Source organism: Mauremys reevesii, linkage group 1 (genome assembly GCF_016161935.1).
Source record: "Mauremys reevesii isolate NIE-2019 linkage group 1, ASM1616193v1, whole genome shotgun sequence".
NCBI lineage: Eukaryota > Metazoa > Chordata > Testudines > Geoemydidae > Mauremys > Mauremys reevesii.
The window spans coordinates 16,243,463-16,262,690 of NC_052623.1; the positions used below are offsets into that span (position 1 = coordinate 16,243,463).

The 19,228-nt window shown below is 44.2% G+C and overlaps 1 protein-coding gene across 1 annotated transcript in view; it reads left to right on the forward strand.

Moving 5' to 3' along the window:
• Positions 1-18,156, forward strand: part of RNF169 (ring finger protein 169) — a 40,488-nt gene extending 22,332 nt beyond the window's left edge. The window contains exons 3-6 of the mRNA XM_039532963.1: positions 5,789-5,935; positions 7,243-7,355; positions 8,980-9,079; positions 11,733-18,156. Coding sequence (XP_039388897.1) covers positions 5,789-5,935; positions 7,243-7,355; positions 8,980-9,079; positions 11,733-12,935 — 1,563 coding nt within the window. The 3' untranslated portion in view covers positions 12,936-18,156. The remainder of the gene's footprint in view (positions 1-5,788; positions 5,936-7,242; positions 7,356-8,979; positions 9,080-11,732) is intronic.
• The last annotated feature ends 1,072 nt before the right edge of the window (positions 18,157-19,228 follow it).

Genomic DNA, 19,228 nt, shown 5'->3' on the forward strand with positions numbered 1-19,228 from the left:
TCTTTCCCATGCGCCCCTCAGACACCGCCAACACACTCCTATCAACCTCCTGGCTCCAGTCTGTACCCACTGCATTCCACTCCTGCCCCATCACAGTCCAGCCCTGCGGACTCCCAGTACCCACTGCACTCAACACCCGTCCCTCTGCACTTTAGCCCTGCTGAAGTACAGTACCCGCTGCACCGTACTCCAAAGGACAAGGTTGCATATGCTACCTGGACATACACAAACCTTTAACCGTCACCTCCTGGGATTCTCCCTTCCCCCATCTTCCACAGTGCTGATTATTTTTTTTGTTTGTCTCTCTCCCCTCCCGTTGTTGTTTTTTAATAAAAGAATTCTTTTATTGGTTTGAAAGCAACCTTTATTCCATTCATTGAAAGCAAACAGAGCCCTGCAAAGCAACAGGCAGTTTTCTTACACCTTCACAGTGCATCGTCTGCACCAATCACAGTTGCCTCCAAGCATTACAAGCACTGCACTCCTGAGCATAGCAACAAATATTAGTGGCTTTCAGCTTCAAATTGCTGCCTCAAGGCATCCCTGACCCTTATGGCCCTGCGCTGCACCCCTCTAATAGCCCTGGTCTCCGGCTGTTCAAATTCAGCCTCCAGGCGCTGAGCCTCTGCAGTCCAGCCCTGAATGAAGCTTTCACTCTTCCCTTCACAAATATGGAGCGTACAGCATGTGGCTGTAAGCATCAGAATATTGTCATCGGCCAGGTCCAGCCTCCCATATAGGTAGCACCCACAGGCTTTTAAATTGCCAAAAGCACACTCAACTGTCATTCTGCACTTGCTCAGCCTGTTGTTGAAACGCTTCTTGCTGCTGTCGAGGTGCTCCATGCATGACTTCATAATCAACGGTATTAAGGGGTAGGCAGCATCTCCCAGGATCACAATGGGCATTTTGACTTCCCCTACGGTGATCTTCTGGTCCGAGAAGAAAGTCCCTGCTTGCAGCTTCCTCAACAGGCCAGTGTTCTGAAAGATGCGTGCGTCATGCACCTTTCTAGACCAGTCTGCTTTAATGTCTGTGAAATGCCCACGGTGATCCACAGGTGCCTGGAGAACCATTGAGAAGTACCCCTTCCAGTTAATGTACTTGGTGGCTAGGTGGTCTGGTGCCAGAACTGGAATATGCATGTCATCTATCGCCCCTCCACAGTTAGAGAAGCCCATTTGTTCAAAGCCATCCACAATGTCATGCACATTGCCCAGAGTCATGGTCTTTTGGAGCAGGATGCAATTTGGTCCTGCACACTTCCATCAACACGATTCCAACAGTCTGCTTTTCCAGTCTGAACTGGTTAGCAACCCATCGGTAGCGGTCTGGAGTAGCCAGCTTCCACAGTGCAATCACCACACGTTTCTCCAACGACAGGGCAGCTCTCATTCTCGTGTCCTTGTGCCTCAGGGCTGGGGCGAGATCACACAGTCCCATGAACGTGGCTTTCTGAAAGTTCTGCAGCCACTGCTAGTCATTCCACACGTGCATGACGATATGATCCCACCACTCAGTGCTTGTTTCCCAAGCCTAAAAGCGGTGTTCCACTGTGGTCAGCACCTCCGTGAATGCCACAAGCAATCTCATGTCGTAGCTACTACGCGTGGCAAGATCAATGTCACACTCCTTTTGCCTTTGTAGTTTAAGGAATATCTCCACTGCCACTCGTGATGTGTTAGTGAGAGTGAGCAGCATGTTGGTCAGCAGTGCGGGATCCATTCCTGCAGGCAGAAGAGGCAGAGCACGCAGTACACAGTTGAAAGAGGGCGCCAAATGCGGACAGAAGCACAGGGATTGCTGGGATGCGAAGCAATGCATCACGGGACATTGGGACGGTACCCAGGATGCTCCGCGACCCCCTCCACCTTCTCACAACTCTTTGTGGCAGAAGAGGAAGAGGTGCTCTGTGGGATAGCTGCCCAGAGTGCACCGCTCCAGATATCACTGCAAGTGCCACAAGTGTGAACATTCTATTGCACAGGCAGCTGACAGTGTGAACACACATCGGTTTCTCTTCAGTGCTCTCTGAGTGGCGATATAACTGCCAGTGATGTAACTTTGCCAGTGTAGACAGACCCTTAGACTCCCTCTGTGATCTAGAGCAAGTCACTTAACCTGTCTCAGTTTCCCTACCTGTAAAATGGGGATGATACTTGCTTACCTTCCTTATAAGTGTGAGTAATAATTGTTTAAAGTGTTTACATTTTTCTTTAAGATATAAGGCACCGTAGAAAGTCTAAATATTGACCCTAGTTTAACCCTTGCAGTTGAATGCAATGTAGTCTTTCTTTCCTTCTTTCTTCCCTCCCTCCATTTATTTTACTGAAGAGTGTTGATTAGATTTAGATAATACAGTAAAATACTATTCTTGTCAGTATGGATGACTTTGTTTCAGGATAAACCGGCACACTGTAAAGTTACACATTTGTTTTTCATCTTACTAAGCAAAAAAAAAAAGATGATTTTCTTGTTTTGAGCAGCTTGCTTTGGGTACTTTTATTTTGCTGAGGTGAGGAGGCCTTGTAATATTGAGTAAATCCATAGTTGCATCCAGTTCTCTTCACACAACAGTTTTTTCCTTGGAAACTCTGTAATCAGGAGGGAAACTCCTACCTGGGGCATGTGCTGACATGTCACTTTTCAGCAGCGGGGTAGACAGAGCAGTTTCACCTAAGAAGAGGGCACCTTTAAAGACTACGTAAACCTGGACAGGTTCAAGGAAGAGAAGATGTCAAATGTGAGTTTCACAGATTCTGGAAATATATGGTGAGCGTATAGGAATAGTATTTCTGATATCAAGAAATGAGAAATCTGATCACCTTAAAAAACAAACCATTTTCCTTCGGATTACTTGCAAGGGATTATTCTCTGAAGCTCTGAGCATAGTGAGCAGGGCCTCTGGGATATTAAAAGGGTAGCTAGGTTAAAATAAGAGCTGTTACTTATCATTACTAATAGCAGCTGAGATTATCAAAACTAAAACTTCTAGGAACCTATTTTTTTTTTTATTTCTCACAAGTTGGGTGTTACAAGTAAGGTCGTCTGTTTCGCTTTTTCTTTTCCTTGTGCCTTATAACACAGTGATTGCAGTGTTCTTGTTGCAAATTCTTCCCTGGGCTGTTTGCATTCAAACAGAAAATTTGGGCCTAAATTCCCAGGCAGTCTTCCATTAATTAGAATATGGGTTGTTTCTGCTCTGGTGGTGGGTTGTTGTTTTTTTTTTGCTTTCCCCATTTTTCCCTCCTCCAGGTTAGAGAAACCTGCTAGTTGCAGAAGCTACTACATCCAAATGGGTATATCTGGGGAAGGGTACATGGAGAGTAACTTCCAAGCCAAATTTGGAGCTATTGGCTTCCAAACTTTATACTGTAGGGCAAACTTTGCATACTTCTAAGTCAAATGGAAACAAAGCTCTGTTACCTTTGTACGAATATGTTATTGGATGCCAACATTAACTCTTTGGCTTGCGGGAGATATATATGGTCTCCAAAACAGAGCACAAAAAGTCTTTGTCAACAAGAGATGCTTTTTTCTTTTTGTAAGATTTTTGTAGATCTCTGCTGTTCTTAATATCCAAAGAAGAGAGCCCTGAGTGTTTTCTGTTGACGAAGGTTATGTTTGCACCTCTTTATGGTCTGTTTCAGTAAGCTGATAAGTTTTTAAACATTCTTGTATGTCTCACTGTACTTGACCGTTAAAATAAAATCCAAATATTATCATATAGGAGACAAATGGATAATTCCATGTGGATTTCTACAAATTTTGGGGGAGAAGGAATGGAAGATGTGGGGAGGATTTCGGACAGACTGCCAGAAATAACTTTTAAAAATCCTGGTTTATTTACCCCTATTTAAATCATTATATACAGGACTCATGAACCTCTGAGATTGTGTCCCATAGTAAAACAAATAGAGCAGACTCCTTTGAATTCACACTTCCCATTACTGAGTAAAGACTTGATATGAGTCCTGTAAAAAGGTTCTGTATTACTCAGACCAATTACTTTAGTCATCTCCTGAGAAGTATTAACAAACCATGCATCGAAAGAATGTACCCTCAACCCCAACTTCAGCATTTGGTCATACAATTATTGCTCCTGTTTCTGCCCTTCTTTCTTCACTCCCCTACCCCCCACCCCGCTCCAGTGTTTGTACGTTGCCTTTCTAGGCTCAGATCCTGTAATGAGAACTCTGTATGGAGCTCTCCGACTTCATTTGGATTCTGCGTGCACAGATACACTTGCAGGATTGGGGCCATAGATTGTAAACTCTTCAAGGCAGGGGCTTTGTGCATATCTCCAAAGTATTTAGGACACTTCATTATACTAGTTTAAATACTATGTATTAGTATGTTATGAAATATTCTACATTAAAAATACAATTTTTCACTTAAGTATTTTTCCAGTCATTAAAATTTTTAGCGTGTTTGTTGGCTAATTTTATTTGTTCTGTAAATTAAAGACACCTTGATAGCCAGGAAAGGATACGCAACAAACTGATGACTAAAGGAGAACCAGAAAATATGGCAGTTAAGACATTGTAGTTGGAATTAACAGTTCTGTTTAATGATGAACAAATCATCACAACCCCTCAGGATTTTTTTTTTTTTTTTTTTTTGGAGCCGATCTCTATGGACCAAGATACTGGTGAAAGCCTAAAAGTGGGAGAAGTCTAGAAACTGTGGGGAAAATATTCACTGCTCAAAAGCTCGATTTTCTTATTCTCCTAGACCAAATTTAGAGGTGGTGGCGGGGAAGGAGGAGAGCACTCAAAAAGGAAGCATGAGAATAGAAAATCAAAGCACTGGAGAGCTGCAGTACCTTACGGCTTTAAAGAACATCTACTGTGATCACATCGGCAAATATTTACTATTGATTGATTAAATATCAAATGCTCCCCCACCCCAGACTTTGGGCACCCCCAAACTGTGGTGTTGATGCACTAAGCGCTTCCTGCCAACATTTGTCTGTAAACTCCAGTATTGGGTGTGGGAGGCAGCGCTGTAACCTTGGTGAAGATTAATTTAAAGGATACTGGCAGTGTGTCTAACAAACTGAATACACTTCATTGTAACCCCTTTGAAGATCAAAACAGAAATCTTTGCTTGAGGGAGGGTTCTCTCTCTCTCTCTCTCTCTCTCTCTCTGTATTGTATGTTTCCACATTGCACCTTTGTCGTAGGATCACATATAAGTGACCGTCTTAATGTAGATGGAACTATTTGTCATGCTTTACAAACAGATGCAAGGAAAAAGGCTGTGTCAAATACTGGTCCTAACAACGCCACTACCAGTTTAAGATGTGTAAAGACAATAATAGCCTTGGTACTTAATAGTGCGTGTTAGGGGGGGAGGGATAGCTCAGTGGTTTGAGCATTGGCCTGCTAAACCCAGGGTTATGAGTTCAATCCTTGAGGGGGCCATTTAAGGATCAGGGGAAAAAATTGGTCCTGCTAGTGAAGGCAGGGGGCTGGACTAGATGACCTTCCAGTTCTAGGAGATTGGTATATCTCCAATTATTACCGTTTATTACCTTTTAGTGTCAAAACACTTCTCAAAAACTTGTCCTCAGAACACTCCTGTGAAGTGATGGCCCTATTTATGGATGGGGAAACTGAGGCATGTGGCAAGATTAAGGGACTTTCCTACAGTGAATCATTGTAAGAAACCAGGATTAGAATACAGGATTTTCTGGCTCCCAGTTCCATGTTTAATTCAACAAATACATTGCCTGTATTAACAGCCTGTTTCAAGTATATTGTCTCCTTTGTTATTTTACTGCTAGTTGAGGGAAGAAAAATTACAAGAGGAAAAAACGTCTGAGGATCTGATCCACAAGCTAATTCTAGAAGACATGGAAGTGGGAAAAAGAAAAATGGAAGAACAGCAAAAAAAAGATGAACCACTAATGCTTAAAATGAATCAAGAATGTGTAAGTAAATACTACACTGTTCCCATCCCAGATACAGCATTAAACGTACCCAGGACTGACAGGATTCAGTCCTGGATCATTAATTACTTTTCTAGATGGAGACATTAGATCATTTTTTACAACTCTTGCACAGTTGACACTAGGAGCTATATGTCATTGGAAGGAGGGTGTCCCTAGCCTGTTTGCCAGAAGCTGTAATGGGCGACAGGGGATGGATCACTTGATGATTACCTGTTCTGTTCATTCCCTCTGGGGCACTTGGCATTGGCCATGGTCGGAAGACAGGATACTGGGCTAGATGGACCTTTGGTCTGATCCAGTGTAGCTGTTCTTATAAAGCTGTAGCTTCCCAAGAGAACTTGTTTGAAGGACCTGAGATACCAGACTGTACAGTTGTATTTTTAGCTATAGAAAACCTACCGTAGGTCATCTTTTAGAGGTTTGAATAACTCTTCCGTGCATTGTACATTTAGATTCCATAGTGACGAAGGCACCTGGCTCTAGGGGGAAGGAATACAAGAAACAGTCCCAGTAACGTTTTAAAAAGTCTCTCTAAAGCATTCCTAAAATAATTTATCTGTAATACATGTGACATTTTTGGAATACGGGATGATGTGGAATGAAGGTTTTATTGACTCCCACTTGGAGTGGCCTGTTTAACTCGCTTCTGGCTTCCCCACTCAAGAGTAACGTGGTCATTTCAAACACCTGTATAGCAACCCATACCACTGCATGTATTCTCTCTCTCTCTCACACACACACACATATACAGACTTGTAGAAATACACATCTACAAATATATACAATACGAGTCATCGGGACTGTATGTCAGCAAGGTAAAAGAGTAACTTCTTGTTTAGCTTTGGCTGTTGCCCATATCAGTCACAGACTGCATGGAAAGCACCATATAATAGTTTACGGCTGATAAAAGGTTATGCTGATATCAAACTATTGCTCCCTTAGTATTGTTTGCTGGATGAATTACTATGGGCTCTGAGTCCGGTAGCATTTGATAATGAAATGTGCGTCACTGAACCACAGCTGCTCATATGAGTTCATTTTTTTTTTCTAAGTGGCAAAAACATTAGGCCAGATCTTCAGCTGACATAAATTACTCTAGCTCAAGGGAAGTTAATAGATCTATGACACTATACGCTAGCTGGCAGTCCCATTCTGTTCTTTACATACTTCAAATGTCGCCACTACATGGGCTTTTGGAGACTTGAAACATTTTCCCAAGGAAAAATAACTATTTCCTGAGTGACTTTTTTGTGTATGCCAGCTGATTCTTCCTTTATTAACTTCAGTTTCCAGAACGCCTCTCGGATTCAGAGAATGAAGAACCATTCCGGAGCAAACACACACATCGGTCGGCTTTTGTCTCCAAAGGCAGTGCCTATTCTTTCGCCTTTCTGACAGGGTAAGAAACAGACTTAGTTCACACTGGCTGTCCATTACGAATATAAATATTGCTCAATTCATTTTTTTGTTCTAAACGTCCCTGAAGTACTTAAATCTAATTCAAACAGTCACCACAGCCCAACAGGGCCGGCTTTAGGAAGTGCGGGGCCCGATTCAAACAGTTTCGACGGGGCCCCGGCAGGGATGACTTAAAAAAAAAACGTAAAAAGCCACATGGGGCTTGTACTCACCGGGTGGCGCTCCTAGTCTTCGGCGGCAGGTCCTTCACTCGCTCTGGGTCTTCGGCGGCACTGAAGGACCCGCCGCCGAAGTGCTGCCGAAGACCCGGAGCGAGTGAAGGACCCGCTGCCGAAGACCTGGAGCGCCGCTGGGTGAGTAAAAATTAAAAAGGAGCCTCTAGCCAGGGAAGGGATTCTCGGCCACTTGCCCCCCACCTCCCCGGCGGCCCTGCCACTGGGCGTGGGGCCCTCTTAGGTGCGGGGCCCGATTTTCGGGGGAATTGGTGGAATTGGCCTAAAGCCGGCCCTGCAGCCCAAAATAAGTTATTGCTGTTTTAGAAAACTTAGTATTGAGTAATTGGTAAAATATAATCATAGAATCCATAGAAATGTAGGGCTGGAAGGGACTTCCAAGAGGTCATCAAGTCCAGCCCTCTGCACTGAGGCAGGACCAAGTAAACCTGGACCATCCCTGACAAGTGTTTGTCCAACCTTTTCTAAAAACCTGTAATGACGGGGATTCCAAACCTCCCTTGGAAGCCTGTTCCAGTGCTTAACTATTAGCTCTAGTTGATATCTAAAACTCCCCTGCTGCAGATTAAGCCCATTACTACTTGTCCTATCTTCAGTGGACATGGAGAACAATCAACATTCTCTTTATAACAGCCCTTAATGTATTTGTAGACTTATCAGGTCACCCCTCAGTCTGCGTTTCTCAAGACTAAACATGCCCAGTTTTTTTAACCTTTTCTCATAGGTTAGTTTTTCTAAATCTTTGATCGTGAATAGGACCAATTTGTCCCACGGTTGCCATAGAATTCTTGAGGATTGATGCATTGGGTATGTGTCCTTTGAAGGCTGTATTGTAAAATTCATTACATTTACGGTCTCTGTACTCTATAAAGATCTACAGAGTAGGGTCATATATAAAAACGTTTGTTTATACGGGTCTCAAAAGTGGCAGGGCACTTTACAGCACCAATGCCAAGAACGGGCCCCTGTTCCAAGGAGCTGCTTATACAAATTTACTCTCCTTGGTTGCATCAAGTGTACCAAGTGGGGGAGATTGGGTAGGACAGGACAAGGGTTTCTTTAATGTCATGCATTTATTCAGGGCTAAACTGTGGCTTTGCCATAAGGCCTGGGTGTAGAGCAGTGTGTTGTTGCAGTGACCCAGCAAACAGATCAGTCATCATCTTCCTCCAAGTTCCCCCTGCTCTGGTAGTTGGGAGGTGTCCTGTGCAAGCTAGAGTCTGTCTTGGTGGCTACCTCTGCCTCCTGCATGACACAGGTAACTGGTGCACATAAGCAGAATGAGCTATGTGCCCAGCTTGACGATGCCATGAAATTTGCTGTTTTAAGGTAATACACACAGATAATGTTTTACATATCCCTGTTTTTTAGGAACCTAACCTCCAAACTGGAAAGGAGTCAGAGTTGCAATGACACCATTCAAGATCGATCAAAGAGCAGGCAGAGATCAGCCCCAGCAAACAGAACAAAGGTACCAGATGTTTTTGGAAATCTGTCCATCCAGTGAGGGAGAAGTTTGTACATATCATAGAAATGTTGTTGAAGGCTATACAGTGACAGTTACTTGGAGATCATCTATCGGTCAAAACAATTGTTGTCGGCAGAGGCGTGATGTTAAATCCGTATGGCTAATCAGTCCCTTACGACTTACAGCAGGAGCTGACTTCCAGTCCAGGTTGGAAGGAATTGAACGGAAAAATGGACAACACACACACACTTTTTCCCTAGCATCATGTGGTAACAGGGAATTCGAAGGGTACTCCCATTTCCTTTTTTGTGAATCAGATTTATTTTCAAACCTGATGCACTGGTTGTTTAAAAAACAAATCTCACAAGCTGGAAAAAGACTGTCTCCATTCCACCCCCAAACTACTTTTTAACCTCTGCATTTTAGCGAAAAGTTATTCCACCACCCCCGCCACGCACCCCTTGCAGATCAGTTTTAAAGTGGAGCAGAAATGATCATTGTTGACCTGGTCACTGTCTCCTTCCTTGTGCACCATCACTGATGAACATCGCCTCTCTAGGAACGGTTGGTCTAGTCTTGCTCTTGCTGAAGTCAGTGGGGCTCTTTTTGTGAATGAACTGGTGCTACAGGCCCAGCAGAGGGAGCCTGTGGCACAGATGGGCTTCAGTAAGAGTTGTGGCTACTAAGCACCTCTGAAAATCCAACCCATGATTTTCTCCGGCAAATGTCCACCTGCTGTTCCAGCCTAATTACTGGGCTGCTGTTGCATATCTGGCAGACTTCTTCCTTTGCACAATTTCTGAGACTCTAAGGCCTTTGTAGCACCATCAGCCCCAGGATTTGGTCTCCCTAGCATCAGCAATTTGATTGATATCACTCTGGGCATTTAGTCCACTACTGCTTTCCACGTACTGGGCCATTTTCTGCCTCTCTGGCCTGCAGGCTCCTGGTGCCTGGCAGCAGCATCATACAACACAGTGGATTCAGTCAGTGTTACCTAATCCAGTCACACCAAGTATCAGGTGCCTCATGTCCACTTCAGGAGGCCCAGCCCGGTCAAGGTAGGAGATGGGGATGTAGCATGTTTCAAAGGGCTTCAGTGGTAGGGCCTTCTTATGAGACCTGTGGCCCTTTGGCTCTTCTCCTACCTTCCCTACACTCTCTGCTGAGTCTTCCTGCATGGAGATGGGGTGTCCCTTGCAGCCATTGGCTGAGCTCTTGCTCCAGAGCCTTCCTCTCTCCCACTGCACCTTACGTCCATCTGAGCCTTCACCTCCAGTCAGGGCCACCCAGAGGGAGGGGCAAGTGGGGCAATTTGCCCCAGGCCCGGGGTCCCGCGAGCCCTGGCCGAGAATCCCTTCCCTGGCTAGAGGCACCTTTTTAATTTTTACTCACCCGGCAGCAGTCCGGGTCTTCGGCAGCACTTCGGCGGCGGGCCCTTCAGTGCTGCTGAAGAAGCGGAGCAAGCGAAGGACTCGCCACCGCCGCTGCCGAAGACTCGGAGCGCCGCCCGGTGAGTACAAGCGCTGCAGCGGGTGGCACCTTTTTTTATGTCCACTCCCCTGCTTTGCCCCAGGCCCCCTGAATCCTCTGGGCGGCCCTGTCTCCAGTCACCAAAGGGAAGCTCCACTCTTCCTCCACATCTCCCTGTCCAGCGAGAGATCTTCATGACCTCATTCTCTCCAGAGCTTCCCTTTTTTCAAGAAGGAATAAGGAACCATCCATCTTCTGCCTGCATCTGTCTCCTTTACTGGGACTGTCCACTTCCTGCACTGAATCCCCTTCTCTTCAGCTTCTGCTTCATCTTCATTCCACAAGTGGGGGGGGGGAAATCATGCTAAGAATCCAGTAACTGTCGGAAGCCTAAGGAATCCTTGGGATAGCCATTTGGTGAGGAACCCAGCTTGCAAGATGGGGAGATCCTCCGTAGGTCCTGCTCAGGTGACATAAATAGTCTTTCTGACAAGGTCCAAAGTACTGTGGACCTCTCTGAGGTCACAGTCATGGGCCATGGTCCTAAAAAAGGACCCTCTTAGATGACCTAATCTAGTGGTTCTCAAACTGTGGGTCAGGAACCTGTTCCATGGTTATCAACCTCTCTTTGTCGTGTGCTTCAAGCTTTTGCCAACACTATGGCTAGCTACTCTCCATTCCTTTGATGTCCCAAGCACAGCCATTCTGCCAAGGATGAATTTGGGACCCAGGCTGTTCTGGATTCCAGTGCACCCTGGTTACCTGTGGGCCTTTCAATGTGCTCTAATCAACCACAGTCGCTTAGTCTGACTTGCTGCAGGATCTGGAGCACCCCAGGCTGCATTCCAGATTAGACAGTGCACAGCTGAATGGAAGGCAAGCAGGATTGCAGGGCCTAGCCCCAAGGCTGGTCTTAGTGCTCGTTATTAACATGGTGGGATAAGGAAGTCGCTGGCCCGGGCGGAAGAAGGTGGCTGAAGCTGCTGGCTGGTACAGCAGGCATCGTGGCCTGATAAACAGGTACAGTTGCCTGAAAGATTAGGAACTAGTGGTCTAGTTAATTGTTTGTGATTTGCAGCATCTTCTGTTCTCTCGCAGATTCATCCATTTCACTCTTAGTCTGGCCCCTCTTTTTAGATCACCACAGTGACAAACTTTCTAATCCCGATGACTTGTCTTACAGGTTCCATCAGTGACCAGTGCGTCAACTCCCATCGTTGGAGTTTTGTCATCCACCCAGAACAATCGCTGTCTCTCTGCCCCAGATTTGACAGCAGAAAAGCGCCCGGTTTTCAACTCCGTTTCGTCACTCTCTATCCTGCACAAGCCGGAGCGATCCATCAGCCCTGAGAGCAATGACAGTATCTCAGAAGAGCTGAATCATTTCAAACCTATTGTCTGCTCACCATGCACTCCTCCTAAGAGGCTTCCCGACGGCAAAGTCTTGAGTCCTTTGATTATAAAGTCTACTCCAAGGAACCTGAACCGAAGCCTGCAGAAACCAACCACCTATGAAGCTAGTCCCAGAATCCTGAAAAAATGGGAGCAAATATTTCAGGAGCGCCAGATTAAAAAGACTCTCTGTAAAGCTACCCTTACATCTCTGGCTTCAGAGACTGGAGAGGACTTTCTGGTTCCTGACGTTGCTAACTCCAATAAAGAGCAGCCACGAATGTTAAATGATCAAATTCCACCTGGTTCTGCAGCACACACAAACACAGAGTTAGATTATTTCCCTTCGATCAGTGAAGTGAAGCTCGAAAGGACTGGTAACAAGAAAAACCGTTCACAGGCCTTAACAATGGATGGCAGTTTCTCTGAACTAGATACAAGGTCAAATGGAATCTCTCTGAACACTCAAATTTCAGATGGGTCTGAAGTAAAAACAAATTCATATCTGGACAAATCTGGTCATTATTTTTGCCCCAATGCTAAGACAAGAAGAATAATTGGAGTCAACCCAGCGCTGCCAGGGAACAGTATGCTAGGGGTTTCTGTCAAGACATCAGGAAAAAAGCAGCTTAAATACCTGAACAATAGTGAATTGATCAACGTACAAAACGGTACCTGCAATTCTGTTGAAAATGTTATTGGCGAACAGCCCCCTTCACTGAGACGAGGACGAAAGAGACACTGTAAAACAAAGCACTTGGAACAGAATGGTTCGGTTAAAAGACTGAGGCAGACAGCTGGCGAGATGGGCTTGGCCACAGCTGATCCTTTAGTGAGGGAGATGGAACAGAAGCTGCAGCAGGAGGAGGAAGACAGGAGGCTGGCCTTACAACTGCAGCGAATTTTTGATAGTGAAAACAGGACAATGGATAGGCGGAAAGGAAGAGTAGATCAATATCTCTTGCGGTCAAAGAGCACTACAGGTGCAAAGTAGCACTTAGGAACAATGTTGCCTTTTGTAGAGGACATGAGGTTTATCAAAATATCCTATAGGAGGAACTATTTTCTTGTCATACTACCACCCACAAATTTTTTTTTTCTTTTTGATGGTAAGACGTTTTCGATCCAGTTCACGCTGAAGCCAGGGTCCTTGCAGGTTAAAAACAAAAATTCACCTGTCCCGTTTTGTCCATCACTCTGAAAGACAACTGATCCTCACCATGTATACGCTGAAATGTACTTAAACATAGTAGGTGACATTTCTGAGTTAAATGCTGGTGGTGACCATCTTACTAAGGCAATGGGATACCAAGAGTATATGAGCCCAATGATAAGGACCTTGTCAATCCAATGTCCAGCCTGCTGCATCATGTCAGACAGAAATTAGGGATTGAAAACATATTTACATAAATCATCCAGACTGTTTCTCTCCAACACCCCAATCCTGTGCCTGTTTCACACTCTCCCTTATATTGCAGCCAGATACTGTGAATGGATCATAAGTTATACCATAGTGAGGTAAACTCCCTGGTTTGTGATAACCTTGTAACAATGGGACCCCTTAAGAAAGAGGTTATGAGCCATGCTTTCTCCTTTGTGTCCTAAGGAGCAAATGGATACACCGATAGTGGATATGATTCAGTAACACCTTCCAGGGGCACAAAAAATGAAATACATTAGACAGCGTAGATCAGAGGTTATTGTAATGAGACCAAATGAAATGTAGGAAACATGCAAACCAAGGATTTTACGGAAAATGCATTGTTGAAAACTGGTTAATCGATGTTGGTAATTATCGCAGAAAACTGAGCTGTAAAGAAAAGGCAAAGTGAATACTTCCAACCCACTCTCTTGGGATGGCATGAAGGTGAAACCAACCAGGCAATGTGGTTTTGCTCATCTTGGACATTTAGGAAGAGAAGCATCAGGAAGGAAGGAAGCCACCCAAATGAATCCGTTTGACAGTGGCAGCATGGGAGCCCCGTGTACTGCTCATTCCCTAGGTATAAACCAGCCACGCTTGGTAGTATTACTTAGCACTTAGTGCACTATTTACCCAGAGGTTTCAGAGCATTTGGTAGCAGCAAGTAGCCATTATCTTCACTTTAGAGATGTATAAACTGAGGCACAAAGGTTACAATTTGGCTGCTAATTTTGGGCCCCTCCCATTCCAGTTGAAGTCATTGGGAGCTGGGGGTGCTTGGCACTGTTAAAGTTTCTTGGTCCTAGATCTCTGAAATGGGGCTCTCCAAACCAGTGGCATCCAGTTAGTTGACACTTCAGCCTATCAGCTTGCCCAGGGTCAGTGGTAGAGTTGGGAATAGAACCCAGGACTCTTGACTGGTCCAGGACAGTATCCAATGGAGAACGTGTTCTCCACCCCACATGCGGCAATCACCACATGAAGCCCTTTCCAAGTGAGAATTCCCACAAGGCTTTCACTGTTGAGCTTAATGCCAGTCTGGCCCAAATCACTCTGATGTTTTAAGCAGCCCGATGAAGTCTATCTGCCTGCGTGCATCATGGAGGGTGTTTGTTTTTCTCTCTTGAACCAATTGCAAGGAATATAGATCAGTGCATTAGGTAAGATAAATGTCCAGGCTCACTGTTAATGGGTGCCCTTCCTTTCCAAAGAACCTCTGCTTTTCTCCCTTTCACCTCAGGCCTGTCCTTGCAATTGTTTCACTGAGTGAAATAATTTTCTCGATTACCACCAGTAATGGGCTCAAAAATGTCACTCTTTGAATCTTGAATTTCTGACCTAGATGATGGATCTTCTGTTCTTTCAGTGGAGTTTTTTCCCCCTTCAGAAAGGTGAGTCTGCTGGTTTAATATCTTGTTGCTCCTTATACCAGGTGACGCTGGCATTTTAAAGAGCTACCTGAAACACGCTGCCCCAGCAGTACACCAAGCAGCTGGCAAAACTTGCAGCTGACCTGTGGAGTGCAGGGAGGTTCTGCTAATGCAGCATATAAGAAGCTGATGTAAAAGGATTTTAATAGTTCATCTGTTTCTGCCGTGTCTTTTGCTCTCTCCTTCCATCTTAAATGATGATGAATGGCTTGCCTTCCTGGCAACGAAGGAATTGGTTTCATCTCCGGCTTGCCACTTATTCATATAACTACAAGGACCCTGAAGCTTTTTACTGCTTTAAACTGGATTTTTTTTAAAAAAAAGATCTTATATTTTAATGGATAAAATTTATATATTTTAAATACTATATTTCAACAGATCGACACTTTCATTTTGAGAAATCTTGTAGTAATGATGACATAATATATATCTCGTATTAACACACACAAACTACTGGCTATTCAACTAATATGTGAAGCCAGGAAGTTGATGCTGGCTTTCTGAACTCTCTTAGACTGGACTGCTGTGCCTAACTGTTGTAGCTCATGGGTTGTGTATTATTGTATCCTCTTTGGAGAGGAAATTCTGCCCTTAGTTACACACTTGCAACCTCTCTGGGCCAAATGCACAGCTGATTTTAAGCTGATACGACTCCAGTGACTTGACCTGCATTGCACTCACTTAAGCCAGCAGTGAATTTGAAGGAAACTTGATTGAAGTCCATGGGTTTGCATGGGTCAGAGTTACTGATGGTCAAATTTGGTCTCATCAGTACTCGCGAACAGCAGAGTACATTAAGGATGGAACAACAGTCTTTAATCCTGAATTTCCTTTATTTTTGTTCTGAGCAAAAGCTTTTTTACACTATCCAAGTGTATTCATGATTTTTTTCCCCTTACCCCGCCCCACCCGAGTGAATATCTTGAAACAGGCTTCCTTACTCAATTACCATGGCTTGTTCTAGGCCTGGCTGCTGGCTTTTTTTTTTAAACAAAAATGCTTTTGAGAAACTCACTTTCTGTGGGTTTCACAAGCTGAATGTATCTTTCCTTATAATGAGATTTTGAGTCCTACCCACCTAGGCCAGTGTCCTTCTGTGTGTTTTTTTTTTTTTTTAAAGGTCACTTAAACACTTGGGTTTTGTGTGTTCATTTCATGTGTTAATTTTGTTTTTTTATTTTAAATCTGAGTCTCAATGGAAGTGCAGGAGCCATTGCCTCAGGACAGTTCCTCAAGCTAACATAGCTTGATAGAAAAGAACCATGCTAGAATGTCTGTTACATACTTTATTATCTACGGGTCGTTCACACAAAGGGCCCTACTCTGCCAACTGTTACATGATTAATCCAAGGCCCTGATTCCATTGAAATTAATACAAAGCTCCCATTGATTCAGTGGGTACAGGTCTGGACCATCATAGAAAAGCCCTTACAAAGTATGGTCCATTGTATCAGTATTTATTTAAGGAGGCCTTTGATTTTGGGATCCTCTTGTGAAGTAACGGTGGATCCTAAAAATCTGTCACTTTTTTTTTTATGAGACATTATTACTCGTCTGCAGTAGCATCTTTAAATAATGTGGCAGGGTTGGTTTCAATATTTCCAAGGGGTGCTTGTCCACAAAATATGGTGTAGGATTTTAGTCCATTAATTTCAGCCTTTCTTAAAAGGAAACTACAGTTTATATTTACAATTTTATCCTCCATCTAGTTGCTTAAAGATCAAGAACAGTTTCCAGTTTGCTAGAATAGGCGCAGTCCTACTCCCTTTAAAGTCAATGAGAGCAGGATTGGGCCCATACCGCCTGATCCAAAGTCCACTGAAGTCAATGGGAGTCTTTCCACTAACGCTGCTGAGCTTTGGATCAGACACCTGGTTTGTGCATCTCCATGTGCACTTAGCTGGGGAGGCTGGAGACTCGAGTCGATGGAATGTTGATGACTCCGTTGGAATGTTTTACTACTGTAACATGAACAGTGTTTTTATTATTTACTCAAAAAGCTTGGGTAAAAAAAATAGGGTACTGTATACAACTGCACTTCAAACAGCAGAAGTTGCCAGCCCTTCGTGCATTCAAAGGGCAAATTTACACTTCCTTTGTCGCAACTATTGCCAAGTGAGAAGTATCAGTAAAACAGCAGCTCTGGTGGAGACACCAGAACCATGGATGGAGTCAAAGATCTCCACATGTCTGGAGACACTAAACAACAAAAGATTTTATTTTAAAAAATCTCTATTTTGGCCATTGTTTTGCATCCTCCTCCTTTCTGATCTAATATTCTCTAAGGAATTGAACCTACTCCCTGCACTTTGCGTGAAGGTGAAGGCATGTACAAATTCTTCCAGAATGTGAAAGTCTCTCACCTCACTGCCCTCCTGTAAGCTAAAATGGGGCTCAGCTGTGGGGGCCCTGTGGCTGGTGAAGTAATTGCACTGCTTGTTGCACTTCCTTGTGACAAGAAGGGGTTAGGGATTTTGTTTAGTAGGTGAATGACTGAATCTGCCAAAGATGCCACAGGACTTTAAACCAACTCTGACTCAGTAGATTTGTAGATGGGGTGAAAAAAATGTATTAAGGTTCTTTGGGAGGGTGGTTAGTGACTACAGACATCAGTAAACAAATGAAGGAAAAGTGCCAAAAGAATGGATTGTGCAAAAGATGATTGTATAACACTGTCCTATATTGTCAGTATTTTTTCTTCAAATGGTATTGTACATGCAGTATGGATTAGTCTTGAAGTACAGCTTAATCAAGTGCTTCTTTGTCTTTTGTCAATGAAAGCAAAGGGGAGATAGAAGCCTTAAAGACTATAACTGATTTTAAAACCAGGCCTTTAGCCATGCATCAAGGAGATAGCCCTGCAGTGCTCTCTGCTGGACTTCCCGGACCTCTTTGCCCTCTTCTAGCTTTCAAGTGAAAGGTTGATAAGGAGCTTGTCCTGTGCAGTGGGAAAATACTTCATCAAAACCAATCCTTTATGATTTTTAAAGGGGACGAGAGATGAAAACTAAAGACCATCCCTTGTTCAACTTTTGCATGTGGACATGAAGGTCCAGCAAGTCACTGATCGGGCTGTATGGGATCTTTGGTAGATCTTCACAATGAGCTCAAACCTGTGCCATGTCCGCTGATTGAACTGTAGCTCAGAAACCGGAACGGTCTCTCTCCATGTTGTACATGAGTTTGATGTAAACTGTTTTCTTCCCCGTATCTTTAAAACACGGCAGCGCATCAAACAGATAGAGAATTAGCTATTCACTATGCAAAGAAAAAATTGTTTAACTGATGGGATCATGTTTTATGCCTGGTTTTCTGGTGTTTACTGTCAAATTGTTTAAAACAAATATAGATGTTGCTACATTTTTTCCACTATGCTTTAAATTATTGTGCTTTGGTGTATCCTCAACTTGCTGTTCAAAAACCAGTGCCGTAAAAGACAAAAGGTCATTTAAGGCCTCAGCTGAACCCCTGTGGCTTCATCAGAACATTATAAAACACATCAGAGTTTACTGACAGCTTATTTACTTGCATGTGTATAATGTGTGGGTAAAATAACATGTGGGGACATGGTTCTATCAGACTGTGGCTTCTGTTATTTCAAGCAGAGTGAAAAAATCCCCAAACTCCCCCTGTGTCAGTCGTACAAATATCTTGTACAGTTTCACAGCAGAGAAAAGGGCTCTAATCCTAGGACAAAGGCAGAAGTTAAAATAGAATAAAACAAGGTTCTTGTAGTGAATTACCTGTTTTTTTCTGAAGTTGCTGTACATGAAAACTAGCAAGCCCGTCCCTGTGTCTCTTCTATCCGGTTACAGCCCCAGCCTACGCAAGTTTGCTAGTGACTGGTATGCGAAAATACAGCTGCATACAGTTTCCATATCAAAACATGTTCCTCATGTACCGCAGTAACCATCTGGCCAGTGCTGCCAGCAAAGGCAGTGGTCGGGGTGGTTGGCCTGCATGTGGTAAGTGGCAGATGAGAGCTCTGAGGGTGGGACTGGACTGAGATAATGACACCACCAAACAGCCCGAAGTTTTGCCTGTGTAGGTGAGGGGGCCCCCTCCCCTCGCTAACAGCAGAAGAGCCGAACTGCTGTTTTTGTAGCACAGCCAGGACTTGGGGCTTCCGTGTCTCCCAGGGCTGGCATTGGCCATAGTCTTACTCTGTTCCTATTGCAGGCGGGGAGCAGAGGCAGGGCTAAGGTACAATCCCCAGTGGCAATACAGCTGAGAACAAGAACCTTTGCTGTATAGTCACGGATAACTGCAGCGAGGGGGGAAGCGAATGAAAGACGGGCTCTGCCGAGGTCCTAATGCCCAGCACCGTTCCCACGCAGGAGCCAACCCTGGCTGCAGAAAGGAGATGGGGAAGGAGGGTTTGGAGTCGGGCCACTGGAACACTTCCGATGCTAAGGTACAGATTCATAGAGTCCA